General features: G+C 56.1%; 1 protein-coding gene across 3 annotated transcripts; it reads right to left on the bottom strand.

Moving 5' to 3' along the window:
- Positions 1–1,078: 1,078 nt before the first annotated feature.
- Positions 1,079–15,044, bottom strand: EXTL1 (exostosin like glycosyltransferase 1). Of its 3 annotated transcripts, none has more exons than XM_067724885.1 (12): positions 13,373–15,044; positions 8,418–8,508; positions 8,018–8,125; positions 7,065–7,184; positions 6,408–6,540; positions 6,102–6,208; positions 5,167–5,256; positions 4,368–4,454; positions 3,918–4,078; positions 2,579–2,753; positions 2,273–2,423; positions 1,079–1,943 (listed from the first exon to the last, which is right to left on the bottom strand). In XM_067724885.1, the coding sequence occupies exons 1-12, from the start codon at positions 14,143–14,145 to the stop codon at positions 1,915–1,917; spliced, it is 2,025 nt and encodes a 674-aa protein (XP_067580986.1). In that variant the 5' UTR covers positions 14,146–15,044; the 3' UTR covers positions 1,079–1,914. The 3 variants fall into 3 exon arrangements, with proteins under 3 accessions (XP_067580986.1, XP_067580984.1, XP_067580979.1); XM_067724883.1 differs by having other exon boundaries at positions 1,079–2,423; positions 13,373–14,284; positions 14,805–15,044; XM_067724878.1 differs by having other exon boundaries at positions 1,079–2,423.
- Positions 15,045–20,007: the final 4,963 nt, after the last annotated feature.

Genomic DNA, 20,007 nt, shown 5'->3' with positions numbered 1-20,007 from the left:
CTCGGGGGGCAGCACTGGGTTTGTCTTGACTCTGTCCTGACCCACAGCAGGAGGAGGAGGGGTTGGTCACTCTGAGCCTCTCTCTTCCCATCTGTGAAACGACCTGTTTGTGCCTTTCCAATACTGTCATCCAGGGTTGGCTGTGATCTAGGTTTGAGGGTTCTTCGGCCCCTTCAAGTCTGTGGGAAGTTGTGCTGGCTTGGAAGTGTGTGTGTGTGTGCGTGTGTGACTGCTGGTGGAGCGCCACTCCACCCCAATCTTAGGAATCAAATTCCTCCCTCCCCCCCAGCCATGGCAGGCCGCAGGAACCTGGATCCTGGGCTTTGCTATATTCCAAGTCCTTACACACCTCTCAAGAGACAGTCATTGCTGTCCTCCATTTTTACAGATGAGAAAACTGAGGCTCAGAGAGGTTGAGTCACTTGCCCAAAGTCCCACAGCCCTAGGCCTCCCCCTACAGCAGGGGCTGGGGACCTGCTCTGGGCTGCATATTGGTACAGTATGAGGCCTTGGGCCTGGCAGCCCACAGGCAAGGCCATGCCAAGGTAGTTCAGTATTCTGGGTGCTGCAACTGTGAGTGGGGAGGGAAAAGGTGTCTCTTTCCCTCAGTTGGGCCTGGCACTTGGAGTCCTCCCCACTCTGGGAAGGCTGCCTGGGTTGCAGCTGTGTGCTTCCTCAACAACTGTCCTTGACTCAGTGCCAGACTGTCTTCCCTCTCCTTAAACTCCCAGTCCCCCCTCCATCTCAAGAATATAGCAGCCCCACGCCTCCCCAAAGAGCCTTCTCTGCATCCCACGCTGTGACTGGCTCTGGGGATGACCTGAGTCATCCAGGGGCCAGAGGTCAAACAGGAGGATGGACGTGGGAGGCCTTGGGGACACCATGTTCTGGCCAGAGAGCTAATCACTAGTCACGGGAGTTTCCAAAGCTGCGAGGCCATCAAAGCATAAAAACACCGGATACCCTGGAGCTGGTTTGGACCCACATCCCCATTCCTCTAGAGTGGCCCCAGCTCCCAGGCAAGACCTGAGTCCCCCTCCCCCCGCGCAGCTGCTGTAGAGGTATTTATAGCCTGAGCAAAGGGGCAAAGACACGCGCTTTATTTCGGAAGTGATCATTCCAGTTCCAGGTGGGTGAACCCAGGAGAACCCAGCGTCCCCTCCCCCTCTCCACTCTCACCACCTGGTCGCTCAGGACCTCCCTTGCTCCCACACAGCCCACCTAGAAATGGCCCCTTCTTAGTCCTAAGTGTGTGGGCCAACCAGTTTTCCGACTTCAAGCTGCGCACCACCAATCCCGACGTCCCCACTCCCCCTAATCCCACCCGATGGGCGTTTCGAGCTTCCTTCCCTTTCCGGGGGGAGGGAGCGCGGCGCGGTGCTGACCACTAGTGGTCCAGGCTGGTAGTGCAGAACGACGGCAGTGCCTGAGCCGAGGGGCCCGGGCCCGGGCCCGGCAGGGCTACCGGCGTTCCCATACCTCCCCCAACTGTGCTCCGCCAGGTAGGGAAGGGAGCCCCGAAACTGGCTCCCTGGCACTTCTCTGCTCTATTATTGGGGCGCGAGGGCTGCGCCCAGGATTCTGCGAGAAGCTGCTTTCCGGCCGGACTAAAAACCCGGGGGTGGGGGGTGGGAGGTGCAGTTTTGTGTCTCACTCCGCACACCCTGTCCACACCCCCGCCACTGTCGCCACAGAGCCAGGCATGTAGTTGATGTCACTTCCGTCTACCTGTTCGTCAAATATTTGTGGCGCACCTGCCAGGCCAGAGAGACGAGGACACGGCCCTGCCCTCCCGGGACTCCCGGGTCAGTCCTGGGGCCTGACGATGTACCTTGCGAGGCAGCATGAATAGCGTCGGGACTAAGGGACACACCCGGCTGTGAAAGCGCAGAGGATCCAGGGCGGGGGTGGGGGTCAGGCAGCTTCGTGGAGGAGGCGAGGATCTGAAAGAGAAGTAGATGTCAGCTCGGCAGAGAAGCCAAGAAAGGCATTCCAGGCAAGGGGTCTGCGAAGGCAGAGGAAGGGCCCCAGAGACAGCGACGTGGGAACTGCCACTAGCGCCTAGGCTGGGGGGTGGGGGGCGAAGCGGTGGTTGGCCAATCGGGTACTGCCGTGCTGGCTAAATGGCAGCCTTGATTGGGTCTCCAGATACCGCAAGGGAGGAGGCGGAGCCTCCCCCCTCCCCTGAGGCAGTTTGCAGCGACCGCTGGGAGCCGGGCCGGGGTCTCAGCTAGTCCCTCCTAGGGCTTCTCCAGGCTGCGATACTTCTTACGCAGCACGGACACCGGGTCCTTGAAGAGCACGGGGTCCAGACGGAGGCGAGAAGATACCAGGGGCATGTGGCCGAACCCTGCCGCCATCTGGTTGATGCAGTTCTGGGCTGCGGGCTGCGGCTCCTGCCTGAGCCCCGGACCCCCAGGCTCCTAAGCGGGGCGGGGAGAAATGCGTTGGAGGGCTTCTCTGTCCTCGGAACCCCACTCTACCCCCGCCTCGTGCAGCAAAAAGGGTTAGGGTTAGAACGGGAATCCCTTCCCCAGCCGGGGCCCTCCCAGTGCCGACCACCCCCCTAGATCCTCACCAGTGGAGGCGGTCTGGCCTCCTGATGCCACATCCCATAGGGCACCTTGATAGGGGGCAACTTGGTGACGGATGCTACTAGGAAGTTCATCAGGACATCCACACAGGTGGGTGCCTCATCTGCCAGGGTCCTCAGAGCCTTGGGCAGGGAGTGGGTGAAGAGGGTGTGGTAATACCTGGGTAAGGAGGGAAGAGCGGGAGAGGCTGTAGCCGAATTCAACGCCCCCCCCCCCAGGCCCCATTCTTCTCCCTCCTGACCTTACTCTCCCTTTGACCCCAATTCCTAAGCTTCTTGTGAAAGTCCTGCTCCCTTTTCAACTGAGCTCTGGCTGCCTCAGAGAGCTCCCACCCCAAGTATGCACCACTCTCCACTACTCTGTGCTCTATGGCTTGTCTGCAGCCAACGGTGAACTCCCTGCCACCTCCCTCACTCCTCCTTGGGGCCCCCTTCCCTGGGCTCTGAAGTCTGAACTCAGAGCCAGAATGAGGGGAGGATCAGCTAGTTCCAAGGCCATCAAACATGGCAGGCCAAAGATCAGCTTCAGGAAGGCTGTGGATTCACCCACCCCCAAATCCAAACACTGTCCATATCCTCTGCATGGCTCTACTTAAAGTACAACTAGCTGCTGGGCTTCCCTGGTGGCACAGTGGTTGGGGGTCCGCCTGCTGAGACGGGGGATGCGGGTTTGTGCCCCGGTCCGGGAGGATCCAGCGTGCCACGGAGCGGCTGGGCCCGTGGGCCGTGGACGTTGGGCCTGCGCGTCCGGAGCCTGTGCTCTGCGGCGGGAGAGGCCACGACGGTGAGGGGCCCACATGCCGCAAAAAACAAAAACAAAACAACAAGCTGCCATTTGTTGACTATCTGTGTGCCAAGGACTTCATGTATTTTGGTTTATTGTTTTTTGCGGTACGCGGGCCTCTCACTGTTGTAGCCTTTCCTGTGGCGGAGCACAGGCTCCGGACGCGCAGGCTCAGCGGCCATGGCTCACGGGCCCAGTCGCTCCACGGCATGTGGGATCTTCCCGGACCGGGGCATGAACCCGCGTGCCCTAGCATCAGCAGGCAGACTCTCAACCACTGCGCCACCAGGGAAGCCCTTCATGTATTTTTGTTATTTGATGATCATACCAGCCCTGTGAGGTGAATACACTTTACAGACAAGGAAACTGAACCTCAAGAGAGGTGAGGAGACTTGCCCATCACAGCACCGGGAAGTGGCCTTGAACCTGGGTCTCTGAGCTCTCGGCTGACTGCTGTGTCCGCTCCCACGCCACCCTGCTCTTGGTTCAAAGGAGGGTTCTCTGGCCCTGTGAGCCCAGCGCCGGGGCTGGCGTCTGTACCTATGGTAGAAGGCAGCCGAGGTGAGAACCATGGAGAATTCGTTGGTCCTCTTGGCAGTGTAGCCCCAGCCACCACGGGCTTCATCCCAGAAGTGGCTCCACGTCAGAAAGCCGACCATCCTCTCTGGGAAGCTCTGCCACACCACAAAAGCGAAGTCCACCTGGGGAGACATTTAAGTAAGGTGTGAGGAAGGACGTCCTGCCCAGTCAGGAGCCTCCCGAGACGTGGAGGCAAGGCCAGCCTGGCTGAGGGGACTCAGGGGAGAGGAGAAGGGAGCTAGAAAATTTCCAGGGGATGCTTAGGGGAACTTTCCCCACTGGGAGCTAGAAACAGTGCTTTTGCAGCTAGGAGCTGAAAAGTCCTAAAGCAGGAGGCTCGACTTCTTGATCTCTGGTCATCCCAGCTCCCGGGGTCTGAGGGCTGCCAGGGCTCCTCTTGGGAGTCCTCACCTCACTTGTGGAAAGACTGCTATGGGCATCCAGGCTGAGGATGGCATCGGTGCTGATGGCACTGTATGGGAAGAAGCGGTCACTGACCTGCAAGGGGAGGGAGCGGAGGGCAACTCAGCCGTAGGACCCCCTCCCCAGGCTCCCATGATGAGTATCTGCATATCTGCTAAGCAGGAGCCCCTGCAGACATGGTGTAGAAGGAAGAGCAGTGAAAACAGCAAGTCTGCCCGGAACTCGGACCTGAGGACCTCATTTTCCCTCTCTGGACTTCAATTTGCCCTTTGGTAAAATGGGCAAATTGGTATCTAGGGCCCTTCCAGTTTTGACATTTCAGGATTCCTCTATTGTCACATTAGATGTTCACCTCGACCCTGGTGAACATCCTTCGTTTGAAAGAAACAGGTCCGGAGAGATGAAGGGACTTTCCCAGAACGGCACAGGAAGGCAGGTGTGTCACACCAACCCAGGTTCTTGGAAGCCACCCCTTCTCTCCCGCCCAAAATGCTGCCACCTGCCCAGGTTTCCCCTCTATCCCTTACCTGAGACAGCAATGTACTCTCTCTGCCTTCCCTCATCACACAAAACCCCAGTTCTCTGGAAGCACAATTCACAAGGGCCAGGGATGGAAGAGAATCATCTCTATTAGGCCTGCAGCTGAAACCCATGGTCTGATTTCTCCAGGCCCAACTTGAAGTCCAGCTTTGGCTCAGGCCCAAGTAAATCACACCGTGTATGTCCTCCCCAGATCTCAGGTTTCTGGGGGTGAGCCCACCCTTCCACATCCCTCCCCATCTCTCACCTTCCTGTGCCCATCAATGACTGTCAAGGGCACTGCTGTCTTGGGCCACCTGGTTGGGGGTGGCTTCTCACTGCTCCAGAGAACCAAGATCTGGAAGGAAAGGGGGATGTTCCTGAAGTCTGGGTCAGAAGGCCAGGGTGTGTGTGTGGGGTGTCCCAGGAGTAATCTTTCTCAGGGTGGAAGCAGTTTGGGAGAGCAGCTGTATATGTGAGTTTGGGAGGAGTTTAGTTAGAGCCAAGGTCCTTTCATGACTGCCCTGTTTTTGCCTCTGAGCGTCCGGAAGGCATGAATTCCAGTGATACGAAGGTAGCTACCTGTAGCATTAGAACTCAAGTCGCACCTAGCCTGGTCCCTGACCCCATGCTCCATCCCCGTCTTCTCTCAAAGGTTTTCATTCTCTTCCTCCTGCTCCTTTGTCATTCCCAGCCCAGTTCAAATGTCCCATCTTTGAAGCTGATCCGTCTGCACCCTGGCTGAGCTAACTGCTTGTCTCCTTTCCAAGTACTCTCAAGAGCCTATCTGGCTTCTCTGGAAATGATATTTGACAGTCTGTGTGCTGGGAAGTGCTAACTGAATATGAATCTGGGGCAGAATCCTTTCCTACTTTTTCTCTGCATCCTCAGTGTCAAGCCCAGGGTGCTCACAAAAGGCTGGATGAATAAAAACAATGCATGTATGTTTACTTCAACCTCCACAAGAGGCACCTGTTTTTCAGGTGGCTTTGTCAGTTTCCATGAGGGAAGAGGGGACAGAGGTGGGGGAAAGGAACTAGAAACTTGGGACTGAAAGAGGAAGGCAGCAACGGTACTTGAAAATCCTTCCCGTGCCTCCCCCCAAAATGTGTGGTTATCCTTGGCATCCAGATGTCTTCAAGGGCTCTGCCCTGTCTCGCCCCCATCCTGGATCCCGGCACCCCAGCTGGCAAGGGGGCAGACCTGGTCACAGTGCTGGGAGCCTGCCACAGCCTGGATGAGCTTCAGGGGGGGCTGGCCTGGAGCCCCCCCCCAAATCAGGGCGCTGAACCTGCCCAGAGGACGAGAGCCTGGAGGAATGAGACACAGGCTATTAGGGCGGGAGGGGACAGAACCCCCCGAGAATGACCTGAGTTGGGGACTTGGGGAGCCAGAAAAGATGTGGGAGATTTGGGGAGGGGCTTGCTGGGGCTCTATGGTTGAGGCTGGGGCAGAGACTTGGGGAGAGTTGATGAGGGGACTTCAAGTTGTCCCATCTCTAGGGCATACCCTGTTGTAGGTGGTAGAAGGGGAAGTCCGAGGGGCTTGGGGAGAAAGTGGGCAGGGCCAGGATTGCCCCTGGGGGCCTGTTCCATAGTAGCGAGGGGTGAGCAGAGGGTCCAAAGATCCGGTCCTGAATAATCTGTGAAATGAGAGAAGGCTGTGCAGAGGGAGCGGCCAGTGTGGCCATGGGCGGGGTCTGAGGAAGTGAGGACCTGGTGCCGCCCCACACCTCGCCCTTCAGGAATCTGGGGAGGGTAGCATCTGCAACACCAGATGGCTGGGGACAGAAAGGTTCAGAAGTCCAGGGTAGGGGGTCACTCAGTGATGCTGTCTTCACTCATGGCAGATACCACTAACAGGTCATGACATTTTTTCCGGACCCAGAATCCCTCCCAACATATGCCCCAGGCAACCAATGCCCATCAGCTGGAGTTGGCACATGCTTTGAAATCTGTCTGCTACAGATGGGGAAACTGAGGCCAAGACTGGAGAAGGAACTCATCCAAGAGCTCCGAGCCAGGTCTCTGATTCATCCCAGAAGCATCTTCAAGGGGGAAGCCCAAACACCAGGGCAGAGGAGGTGTCGGAAGAGAGGGGCATGGAGAAGGGCAGGGATGAGGCAGACCCGAACCCCAGAGCCCCCATCAGGTGTATCCCCCTCACCTCCAGAGTGGTATGGACGACCTTCTCCACCGAGGAGAAGTAGGCATCCCATAGAAACTGGGTCTGCTGACGCAGGGCAAGGACCCGTGTGAGGGGCATCTCCTGGAGGGCAGTCAGGACCTGGGGCACAGAGGGAGCAAAGGAGAAGGCATGGGGCCCTGGCAGGCCCTGACTCACCCTGGGGTGGGGACAACCTAGGTTGGAGGTCTGGGAAGCAGAAGCCCGCTCCCCACATTTCTCCAGGTGGGTTGGCAGCTGCCAGCCTTGGCAAAATCCTAGGTAACTTAGCAGTTAAGAGCTCAAGGGTCACACAGAGCTGAGTTTAAATGCCACTTAGTAACCGTGTGACTGTGGATGAGCCACTTAATCCGTCTGAGTCTGTTTCCTCATCTGTAAAGTGGGAACAATAATGGTACTTGCCTCGTAGGGTGGCTGTGAGGATTAGATTAGATGATACATATTAAGGGCTTAGCACATCGTAGAGGCTCAGTGAGTGGGGGCTATTCCTGTTAACTTCTTACACCATTCTCACCTCTCAGGGGATTCAAGGCCCATGCATATGTTTTTCAGAGCTGGGCAAAATGAGTTTCGTCAGATGGAAAAGTCACTCTGCATGTTGCTTCCCCACCCCAAGCTCCACGTAGGCACTCAGATTTTGGATTTTTTGTGGCTTTCCTTTAAACTAGGTATTTAATCAGTCATGGACCAGTGGGGTTGAGCCCACGGAGATCATCTGGTCTAACTTATCCCATTGTACAGATGGGGAAACTGAGGCTGAAAGAGGCTGAGTTCTTGCTCTCAGAACCCCAGAGGCTTGGGGCTGGGCGCAAAATCATCAATATACACAGGTGGGGGATAAGAATGAGGACCGAGACCAGCCTGGGGGCTGGGATCCCGGGGTCCTCCCATGTCCCGGGTCTAGTCCCCACCCCATTGGTAGGACCCTGAGCTACCTGAAGTGGGAGCCTCTCGTCAGCTACAATGGCCGCCTTGGTCCAATCGATGACCTCAGAGAAGGGCAGCTCCCAGCGAGGGCTGAGAAGCACAGGGATGCAGCCAGCCTGGGGGGTAGGGAGGTCACTGGGGAGCCCCGTGCACACACTCACCCCTCCTCCCTTTTCCAAGTCAGCAACTTCTGCATTGGGGGCAAGGGATACAGAGGAGAGAAAATTGGGGGGGTTTGGGGGGGTGTTCTGCAGAGGGTGCAGTGAATATGGCTGTAGGCACATCTGAGTCCCAGAGTAAAGGAGTGGGCAGCTCACCGGCCCTTCCCATTGGCCTGGGCCCAGACTGCCCTTCCAGCTCAGGAGTGTAGGGGGACAGGGATGGGGGATGCCCAAGTTGGGGTTGTACCTGCAGGGCTTGAAGGAAGTGTAAGACATCAGGACTGCGGCCAGGGATGAGGCAGAAGGTGGCGTTAGGTAGCGTTGCCCCAGGGTGGGTCCTAAGGAGCACAGGAGGGGGCCCTGCACCCAGGAGACCTGAGACAGCTGCCCCTCAACCCCCTGACTCCCCTGATGGCCCCCCAGCCCTCCACACTAACAATCCCAAATTCACAATGTACAAACCCACCACCATGTTCTCATATGTTAACAGACACTCTTGCACACGCCCAGCCATACACTGCCCCTCGCCCACAGCTGGGGTAGCAGCTCTAGCTCTGCCGCTGCCCTTGGTGGTATTAGACACCTCCCTTCTCTTCTTAGGACCTTGGTTCCCTCGTTTGCAAAATGGGAGGTGGTGGGAGCTGACGTTTCCAAGGCTGGTCTGACTTGGGCAAGCACGCGTTTGCCCTCCCACCTCTTGGCCTCATGCAGACTTCTGGGCGGCCCTCACCTGAGTGGCCTCCATGCCCTGCCCTCTCCCCGTCCTCAGAGCCCAGGCCCATGAAAAGCTCTTCTGTCAGGAGGTGGGCTGGGCCCCCAGCCTGGAACCACACAGGAAGCCGCTGCCCAGAGGCCTCCTTGCCCAGAGGACAGGCCTCCTCTGTTCCTCCCCCCTCCCCCCACCAGCCCCAGGGCCACACTCAGGCTGTGTGTGCCTGTTGGGGGGAGGGGTAGGAGTCACAGCCTCCTCAGAGCCACCACCGGGGAGCTGCCCAGTTAGGGAAGGAGTGCCCATGACCTGGCTACGGTGTGTGTGTGTGTGTGTGTGTGTGTGTGCGCGCGCGCGCGCAGGACTCCAGGGCTCACAGGCCTGCTCAGAGTGGGACTGTTGAATAGGGCCTAGAAGGTTCCAGGACCCTCCTCAGCTACAGTCTATCTGGTCCTGAGTCTGAACCTTCAAGAAGCAATCCTAGGAGTACTTAGCCTCTGGACCAACCCTCATTGCACAGATGGGGAGACTGAGTCTCAGAGAGACCCGAGGACTGGCTCAGGTTCTCAGAAAGGGCTGGGGCAGAGCTGGAACTGGAACCAAGATGTGCTAACTCCTGGCCCCAGGTTATCTGAACCACCCCAGACCTGCTGCCCAGGGGTCTCCCCGAGGACCCGGCCTTCTTTGCCCAATGCTCAGGTGTCCCGCCAGGCTTCTTCTGGAAAAAGCTACAAGTTAAAAACAGGACACCCTCCACCTCATTGAGAGCCACGGCACCAGCCAGCCACAGCCCTCTCCTCCTCCCCCAGTAAAGCCCTAAGGGACTGAAAACCCTTAAGTTTAAGGCTTCAGAGAACCCAGAGCCAGAGAGCCTGCTGAATACACTGTATCAGTCAGTCCTCGTTAACGTCTACTGTTCCCTCTGTGTCTTTGTACCTCCTTCTCTCTCAGCCTGGAGCACCCCTTCCTGCCTTGCAGCCCGAAGAATTCCTCCTACTCGATCTTAATGTATAAAGTTCAAATATCGCCTCCTCTGGGAAGCTTTCCTTGGTCTCTCCAGAGATGGCTCCCTCCTCTCTGCTCCCACAGCCCTTCTGTGCACTGCAGTAGTAACGAGCCGGGCTAACCTTTACTGAGCATGTCCTTTGTTCTAGGTGCTTTACATGCATTGACTCACTTCATTCTCACAGCAACCCTATGAGATGGGAGGTATGTGCTGTTAATATTCCATTTTACAGATGAGGAAACTGAGGCCTAAAGTGGTCACACAGCTCTGAAGTAGAGGAGCCGGGCAGGCAGCTTGCCCACCCTCTCTCTGTTTAACAATGTGTGTCACACCAGTGACTTGTCTGTCTCTCTAATAAGACTAAGCTACTTGAGGGCTGGGGCTGTGCCTCCCTCATCCAGTATCCCCAGGGCGTAGCAGGGCACCTGGCGGAGTATGGGCACTCAGTGGGGGCTAAGTGAATGAATGCTCAGTGTGCAACAGAGGAGAGACCCAGGACCAATGGACTAAATGTTTGAAAGGTCAGTTTCGGCACAAATTCTAGTAATGGAGCTGGCTGAGAATAGCCAGTGGGTGGCCTTGGGAGGTGGTGAGTTCCCCATCAGAGGCTAGACGAGCACCTCCGTGTGTGTGTGTGTGTGTGTGTGTGTGTGTGTGTGTGTGTGTGTGTGTTGTAGAAGGGATGGATCTCGTCGTGATTGCTGATGATCTGTGACCCTGTAAAGTGCTTGGCATGGACTTGGGGCCTCAGTGTCCAAGGCTGCTATCAAGGTGACTCCACCCATGGCCACAGGCAGGGCTGCATTGCGACTTCCAGTGCCCTGCATACTTTGGCCTTTGCAGTCCCTCAGCCATAAAAATATAAAAATTATATTCGATAACTGTGTTGGTATAAGAATGAACATACTAATATTATATATGAAAGCATTTTCTTCTATTTAGAAGTTCACTTTTTTCTTCTGATTTTCAAAGAAATGAGAACATTTTCATGGGCCCCTGAAGTATCATGGGCCCTAGGCACTGCGCCTCGTGTGCCCAGTGGCGACAGGCCAGGGGACCTTAAAACATGCATTAAATTTATGTAAAAAAACCCCCCCAAAGCAGGGGAGAGCATATACACCCGTTTATATACACCCAGAGTACTTCAGAAAAGACACAAGAGAAACTAGAAAGGGTATTTGGCTCCAGGAGGGAAAACTGGGTGGCTGGAGACAGGGGTGGGAGGGAGTTTTTACTGTATACTCCTTTGTGCCTTTGGAATTTTGTACCATGTGAATGAATTCCCTATTCATAAAAATAAATAAATAACAATTTAAACGGGTGGAGGCTTATTCTAAAGCAATATGAGACTGTTCAGTGAAGGTGGAAAAATACGGGCTTTGGAGCCAGAAGCGGGGTTTAATCCCAGCTCTGCTGCTTCTGAGCGCCTGATCGGAGCAGTGAGGGAGGCTGGGGTGAACCGCGGAGCTCGTCACCAAGGCCCTTGGCTGGCTGCCTCCACGTCTCTGAGCCTCAGTTTCCTGTTCCCTGAAATGGGGATCATAACACTTCCCTTGAAGGGTGCTCGAGAGGATTAGCCATGAAGTATGTAAAGCGGCGGAGCAGGGTCTCCCCAGATGCCCACTTTCTCCCCTCCTCCCTTCCCCCAGCAGAGTGAATGTGGGACGGTGGCAGCGACCTGAATCGCCTCTTTCTCTGGCCGACACTTGTTTATTCAGGCCACCTTGCGGGCGCTGGCCTGTGGCTGTGGGCCTCCCGCTGTCTCTGTCCCTATACTTGACTAGCTGCTCAGGCAGCTGCCTGGCACGTCAGGGAAACTGAGGCTCCAGCTACTCCAGAGATTACAAGTCCTGTCGCCTGCAGGTGGGTTGAGGCCAAAGACAGAAAAGCTAGAAATTCAGAGGACGGTTAGAGGCTGTCAGGCATCACACCTTGGAAATACACTTATCAAAACTGCTACTCAGAGGGTGGCCCACGCCTATTAGAAAACGTTGGCCAGTTCTGGCCAATTTGGATTCAATCAGTAAACATTTAGTGAGCGCCTGCCTATTGTGTGCACTCCCCAAGTTTCAGTTTCTCAGAGAAGTTCACACTGAAATAACTTTCATATTCAGCAGTAACCGACTGCATTTAGCTGTAACTAAAGTCAGCTGAAAGAAGAACTTCCTGAAACCAAGAATGGCTAAGTGCCTAATCAGAAGTAAGGCCAGGCAAGGTGAGCGGAGAACCCTGTCACCAAAGGTGAGCTCTGTCTGAGTTTGGAGTTTGAGGTACCTGACGGGATCCGCAGCTTTTTGGGTGATTGTCGAGGATGCCTGCTAGGGATGGGTCCTAGCAGAAGGGCCATGGGGACTGAGGGGCCTTTCTGCTCTTACCCCTGGCTGCGGGGCTCCCTGGAGGCCATGTGCCTTCAGGAGGTAGAGAGATTCCATTCCCACAAGAGCCCTGTGGCTGAGAAAAGCCCCAGAAGCCCCCAAACAGAGGCAAAAACGGAGCTTGGCCACGTGAAGAATTCCTGGGAGGGAAGTGGAGCTCAGAATAAGCCATGTTGTTCTAGCAAAGAATAGGGAGATACGTGAGACAGGGGACAAGGGAAGGATTCTAGAGTGACAGGTTCCACCTCCAGTCTGCCCAGCCAGACTTTGGATACTGCTGGCCTCCTGGGGGCTGCACAGGGGTTGGGGTGCTTAGGCGTTAACTGCTTTACCACCTGAGATGTGTCACCACCACTAGCCCAGGCAGAGAGAAGTTTCTAAGTGAGCTCTCCATGTCCCCATGGGTCCCCATGCTTCTTGTATATATTCAGGCACTCTCACTGGTAGGAATTCTTCTGTAGGTCTGACTTAATTCATATTTGCTGTAACCAAAGCCTGTTACCTTGAGAGGTTAATCCCGGAAACTAGACATAGGAGCAGCTTCCATCTGTGACCATGGCTCTGAGGCATTTGACAGGACTGATCATAAACTCTTGCTTAAACCCCAGAATTCTGAGGCTGAAGGCTTTGGAGCCAGCCAATCCTGGATTAAAATACTGGCTGTGCTCTTTCTGGCTGGGTGGCCTCAGACAAGTTACTCAACCTCTCTGAGCTTTAGTGTCTGGTACACCAACGCTTCAAAGATAAAGATTAGTATTATTTTATTATAATCATTTATAAAAAGTGCTTAGCACATAGTAAACACTATAGAGTTGTATGTTAAATAAAATATTAGGGAAGGAAGGATTGGAATAAAAGAAGAAGAATAGGAGTGAGTCATGTTTTATGCTTTTAAAGATCCCCAAGGAAGAATTCCACAACCTTCCTTGGACACCTCTTGCAGCAAATCACCATCTCGGTGGTCGTGTTCTCTGCTGTCTAGCCTGATTCCCTCCTGCTGCAGCTGAACCCTAAGTTTGCCCATCTCAATCCTGCCCTCTACCCTGGCCCCTGGGCTCGCTCCCATCACATACCCTTCCCATCCAGCCCCCAAGGGGCGAAGCTCCACTTACTGCTTGGGTCCACGGTCCTGTTCACAGCGCCCATCCCAGGGGCAGGCAGAGAAGTCGGTGCCTGCCACGTGCCACCTGCCCCCGTCCTCTGCCAGGGCTAGCAGGGCCACCCCGGGCCGGGGGCTGTGTTGCCGCAGCTGGCCAGGTGCTCCACCTCGCAATGGGTGGGCTTCAGGGAGAAGCGGGAGGGCCACGTCAAAGCCGGGCCGAAAGGTGTCCACTGTGGGACTGGCCTCGGCCACCATCGCCTGTCCCAGCTGGAAGGTCCGGGGGCAAGGGGCTGGGTGGAGACTGAGGACCAGGTGGTTCCTGCCCCCATCCCACTGCGGGGGCACCGGGTCGCACTCTCCAGTGGAGGTGTCCGGGCTGAGGAGGAGGAGGAGGCAGGCCTCAGCAGCGCTGAGCGTGTGGTAGCGGGAGCCCTCGACGGAAGCCAGGATCCTGCGGCGAGTCTCAGAGACGGGTCCAGCCGCTGGGTACACGAATACCTTGAGGCCACCGCCTCTGCATTTCGAGGTGTCAAAGCAAGCTCCCCAGTTGCAGCTGCCGCCACGGAGGGCTTGAGGAGGTCGAGGGCCATCTTCCAGGAGCTCCCCAGGCTTGGCGAAACTCTGCAGGAGCTCTGCGTCCAGCCAGCGGGGCCAGCCTCGGGGGGCTCCTGCCCGGGGGCTGGTGGGCACTGCCAGGCGGAGAAGGGGGAAGAGTCCCAGCAGGATGAGGAGCCAGGAGGCCAACAGTGCCAGCCAGAGGGACTTCCGTCTCCACGACTGCATGTGGCCACCCACAGCCAGGGCTGCAGGAAGCAGGAGGAGCGGGGGCCTGAGTGTAGGCCTCTGGGACTGGGATCCACCTTCTAGGTCAGCACCCTCATCATACAGATGGGAAGACTGAGGCCCATCGAGGGCAGGCTGCCTGTGTAAGATCAAACAGCAAGTCACAGGCCAGGCACCGGGAGGCCAGGTAGGACCCAGCTCTCTGGCCCTGCCTTCCTGCGGTCAGGACTCTGCTTCCTCGGCCTTTGGACAACCAAGCCAGCCTTTGCCCTCCCAGCAGGGCCCCCTTCCCCTGGCGCTGCTCAGGCTGATGCAACCCCTGTCCAGACTGCAAGGCAGTGTCCTTCTGCCCTCCTGGCTGCACCCCCTGACCTTGGCCTCAACGGAGAGGAGGGCCGTCTGCCAGGCCATGGGGGACCCATGAGGGTTCCCACAGGAGGCGGCTTGGCTGGGGTGCAGGGCTGGGTGGAAGCAGGGCTGGTCTCCCCTATCCTCCCCCTGCCTGAGCAGCCCCAGAGCAGCCTGGCCACACCTGTGCCCACTGGCAGGCACTCCTGGGCTGTAGGCCCTGCAGCTGGTGCTTAAATTAGACCCTGCATCCCATGTGGGCTCTCAGAGTCAGCTGAGGTCAAGGCCTGAGTGCAGCCAGTGGCCCCTACCTGGGGGACTGGGAGGGCTCTGGGTCCTGGTCCTCTCCCACCCTCCCACTGTCCTGGCTCAGGCGGCTCGGCCCCTCCTCCCTCCAACGCTAGTAGCTGGTCCTGCACCCTCTGGCTTGGAGCTATCAGGGTGCAGAGGCCAGGGACCCCGTGCCAAGCCCCTGCCCCATGGTCCCCAAGCCCCGCTGGTGTCTTGCGTCCCCTCTCAGGGCAGCATCTGGCCAGTCTAGATCTCTTTCCTAGCGGCAGCCTGGCTCCTCCCCTGCCAGCCCTGATTCGCTCCTGGCTGGGAGGCAAGGTCTCCACTTAACCCCTTCCAAACCCGTTTTCTGGATTGCTATTAATAATAACCCCCAGGGCCCACACCTCACAGTTGGCCTTGAGCTCTCACAACCTCTGTCTCTGAATTCTCACATCAACCTTCCAAGGCCAAAGTTTATCACTGTTGTGTTTCCTATGGATGAGGAAAGTGAAGCTCAGAGAGGGGATGGTATCTCATAAGGTGACCCAGCTAAGGAGTGGCAGGGTGGGGATTTGAACCCGGAGCTCCTGACCTGAGTCCTTAGAGCTTGCCACTGGTCACCACAGATGCGGGATTCGCTCCTGGCTGGTAGGCAGGCTCTCCACTTAACCCCTTCCATCAACAGATGAGATAAGTGAGGTGTCAAGAGGCTGGGGGGCTGGTACTGGGCAAGGTGCTCCCAGCTATTCCCAGGATTGGTCCCTCTTCCTTCAGCTGCCCCGCCCTCACCCTCCACCAGTCCTATCCAGCTCCAGCTCCAGCTTTTTCAGGCCCGTTCGTGGCACCTTACACTCAGGCGCACAGGTCAGCCCTTGCCTGGAGCTCTGTGGGAAGGGTCTGTAGGACCGGATGCTTACTCCAGTTCATATGGGGAGTTCCTTCTGAGGGTGAACTGACTCTCCATTAGTCCACACCCCACTGAGGGTTTCCCCCCCTGCTCAGTTCTTGGGTCTGTGCTCTATGAGGGAAGTCAGGAATGGGTGATGTCACCCACTGAGGAATCGCTGAAATGATGAGAGACTCTGCCTGCCGGAAGCCCCAGTCTGACGAAGGCAGCCACAGGGAGCCCGGCAGACCCGGAGTGGACTCTGCTTCCACCTCTTACTGGCTGGATGATGTTGGGCCTCTGCCCCCTCTTCTCCAGGAAGGCAATAATAATATCTGCCATGAGACAGTAGCCTGGTCAAAGCTAGGCCTACCCTGTGGGTGTCCCTCAACAAGTGGCAGCCTCCTGCCTTCTTGCCTTCCTCTGATCTCAGAGGGCCGCTGATCTGATGAGGGAGCTACCATGGGAATGTTATCCTCTCAGTGGGCAGCCAGTCTGGGGTGGGGCACAGTTCATACACCCAAGAAAGTCCTCAGAATGGCCAACAGAGGGGGAATCTGACCTCCTTGCTCTACAGGGTCAGTCACTAGGTGAGGGGCCGACTTTCCTGCGCACATCGGGTTCTCTCCCGTGAAGAGGGGCCGTTGCATGTGCTGCTCCTGCCTTTCACCTTCCTCTGCTAACTCCTCCTCACCCTACGGGGATCAGCCAGGGCTCCCTTCCTGTAGGAAGTTTCCCTAACTATCCTCCGGCTGTGTTACGGAGCTTCTCTAGGTTCTCATGCCATTTCTTCATCCTCTGTGCCTGTACTCATGCATTCATTTATCCAGCAAATACTTAATGAGCACTAAATGTGGGTCAGGTTTTGTGCCAGGCACTGCGGATGCAGTATTGAAGAACAATAATAGCTAACATTCATGTTATACTTAGTATGTGCCACGCATGGCTCTGAGTGCCAGTGCATTAGCTTATTCAATCCTCTCTTGTGAGGGCTTTGAGGGAGATACTATTATTATCCCCATTTTCCAGATGAGGAAATGGAGGCCCAGGGAGCTTAGGTAACTTGATTCATTCCCCCCACACCTCAGCCTGGATTTAGACCCAGGCCATCCGTTCCTTTAACTTCTGCACCATTCCACCTCCTGAGCTAGAAGCACAGTCCCACCCTCCCAGGCTCACTGTCCCAGGGAAAGAGAGACCAGTAACCAAGCAATTACAGGACGAGGGAAGGGGGACTGTGGGAGTGCTCAGAGGGGCTGGCTAACCCAGGGGGCCATAAAAGGCGTCTGAGGCAATGACATCACTGCAGCTGCCTGTGTGGGGACAGACAGGAAATGGCAGAAGTGGAGGCAGGGTCAGCTTTTCCTACGGGTCACCCCACAAGTCACTCTTTCACTCATTCCACAGCTACTTAATGTGCCACTGCTTTGGGCCAGCCGGGTCCTCAGGGAGTGATCTGGTGGCACTTCCTTTCCTGAGAGAGAAAATCAGCAATGAACGTAACAGATAAGTAAAATATCTCACTTGATATTTGGCAATGATGCTCTGGAGGAGGGGAGGGCCTGCAATGTTAAATGCAATGTTAACTGTTAGAGGCAGGCCTCCCTGAAAAGTTGACCTTTGAGGTGAGGGAGTGAGCGGAGGATGTTTCTAGGGGAAGGTCATTCCGCCAGGGCACAGGCTCTGGGTGGGGAGTCTGCCTGCCCTGCGCAAAGCCTGATCTAACCTTGTTTCCATAGCACCGCTCGGACTCCAGCTGAGAGGCTGATACAGCAGCAGAGACGGAAGCAGAGAGCCCCATTGGACCAGGTGAGTCATGCAGGTGAGCCCTGATGGTGGTTTGGACCATGGGTGAAAGGGGTGAGAAATAATTATTTTCTACATATATTTTGAGCCAGGGAAAAACAACAGATTTGCTGACGGGTTGGATGTGAGGTTGGGCGTGAGCCACAGGCAAGATGGAGCTCCCGTCAACTGAGATGAACTGAGCGGGGAGCCAATTTGGGGAGGAAGGTCAGGACTTCGGTTCTAGGCTAGGAGTTGTGTTCCATTCATCTTTTCCTTTTTTAAAATTAATTAATTAATTAATTTATTTATTTTTGGCTGCATTGGGTCTTCGTTGCTGCACACGGGCTTTCTCTAGTTGCGGCGAGTAGGGGTTACTCTGCTGCGGTGCGCGGCTTCTCACTGTGGTGGCTTCTTGTTGCGGAGCACAGGCTCTAGGCACGCAGGCTTCAGTAGATGTGGCTCACGGGCTCTAGAGCGCGGGCTCAGTTGTTGTGGCGCACGGGCTTAGTTGCTCCGCGGCATGTGGGATCTTCGCGGACCAGGGCTTGAACCCGTGTCCCCTGCATTGGCAGGCGGATTCTTAACCACTGTGCCACCAGGGAAGCCCCCATTCATACTTTTAATTCCAGCATTCATATAATAAATGGCCAAGAAATGCTTGTTGAATGAGTGAATAAATGGATGATGGACAAAGTTGGGAGGGTAGGAGGCTAAGACCAGCTGGTGAGGGGCTTGCGGGGACCCTGGTACTGTTCCAGCTCTCCCACCGCCGGCCCTGAACACTCTGGCTGGCTCGTGCGCACACCCACACTTGCATCTCTACACAAGGCCTCTCCTACTTTCATGTCTGCAGGGGGCCAGCCGGGGCCTAGGCTTGTCCAAAAGCGAGTCACAGAGTTGCCCTGGGCCTTGGATGGAGGAATAGGAGGCAGGGCATCCTGGCAGGCAGGACTGCACTGGGCTCATCCTAAAAGTACATCTCTGGGCTCTGCCAAGGGCTCCAGGGCCTCCATCGGGCTCTTTAGGGCTCATCAAAGCCTCCAGGAGTTCCCGTCCCATACTTGGGCTCTGATCAATGGGACAGAAGCCAACACTTTGGGGAGAGGGGAGCGGGAAGGGCAGGAAGGAGAGGACAGCCGTGAATAGGAGGAGGAGGAAGAGAAGGCCTGGCGCCTGGTTCAGAGGCTTCTGGGATGAGGCAGAAGCCTTGCTTCCTGCAGGGCAAGGTTGAAGAAGGCCTTTATGTGGATTTGAGGATAAGGAGGTGCTCTGGACTGCATCCCGGAGCTCTGAGCACTACGGTGTTTGTTTCATTGCCATGGTGGCGTCACGCTGCCTGGGGGCTGCCTGAGCGTGGGGTTTCTTCCTGCCTGAAGTGCCAGGTGTCATGCAGGCCAAGGTGCCCAGGTAGAAAATGGGCGCTAGCATCACTGTTTGATCTGAAGTGTTCCCTCTTTGCACCCTGAGTCTGCCTCCCTCCTGGCCTTCCTCCTCTGCGTTGGGCCTGAAGTCTCCAGAAGGACTATATCTAGTCTCCCAGGAGGAAGGGGCCTGGAGCCCTGTATAGTGCTGTGGTTAGGAGCACTTAGCAAGCTTGTGTTCCCGTGCAAGCGACTTTACCTCTCTGTGCTTCTGCTTCTTCATCTGTAAATGGTGGTAATAGCTCCTTCCTCAAAGGCTCGCTGGGAAGAGGATTACGTGAGATGGTGAATGTTTGGCATTCAAAACACCATGCCTGGGTGACTTCCCTGGTGGCGCAGTGGTTGAGAATCCACCTGCCAATGCAGGGGACATGGGTTTGAGCCCTGGTCCGGGAAGATCCCACATGCCGCGGAGCAACTAAGCCCCTTTGTCACAGCTACTGAGCCGGCGTGCCTAGAGCCCGCGAGCCACAACTACTGAAGCCCGCGTGCCTAGAGCCCGTGCTCTGCAACAAGAGAAGCCACCGCAATGAGAAGCCTGTGCACCTCAACGAAGAGTAGCCCCCGCACGCTGCAACTAGAGAAAGCCTGTGCACAGCAATGAAGACCCAGTGCAGCCAAAAATAAATAAGATAAATTAAAAAACACACTAACAAACAAAAAACACCATGCCTGACCCTCAGACACCTAACAAATGATGTCCTTTCTCCCCCCTCAGGCCCCAGGGCAGTGAGATGACTTGCACAAGGGGCATCAAGCTGTCCATCTGGGTAGATTGGGACCAGGACTTGGGTTTTCCTTGCTGTGCCTGTGTTCTTCCTGCTGCATCCCCATCTCTGTTCTGGAAGAAAGAACACACTCGGAGCTCCAGGACGCAATCACCGTGGAAACCCATCTGCTTCGTCTTATCTGCTGCTGTTTTTTCCTCCCTCTCTGAGCCATCTGGGTGTCTCACTACAGAATTAGCAAGAGCGGGGGCTGGAGGCTGCGGGAGACTCTGGGGTTTCAGCTCTCACTTGCTGGAGCACAGATAACCCCAAACTGTGGTGAATCCCCACAGGGCCCTGCAATATCGGTCCAGCTCCAGCTAAAGTGAGTCTGCCCCTCTAGGCACCACCAGCATGCAGAGCGGACAGATGCAGGATG

Source organism: Pseudorca crassidens, chromosome 2 (assembly GCF_039906515.1).
Source record: "Pseudorca crassidens isolate mPseCra1 chromosome 2, mPseCra1.hap1, whole genome shotgun sequence".
NCBI classification, from domain to species: Eukaryota; Metazoa; Chordata; class Mammalia; order Artiodactyla; family Delphinidae; genus Pseudorca; species Pseudorca crassidens.
Note: the sequence above shows the minus strand (reverse complement) of the source record. Positions and strands in the feature narration are given on the sequence as shown.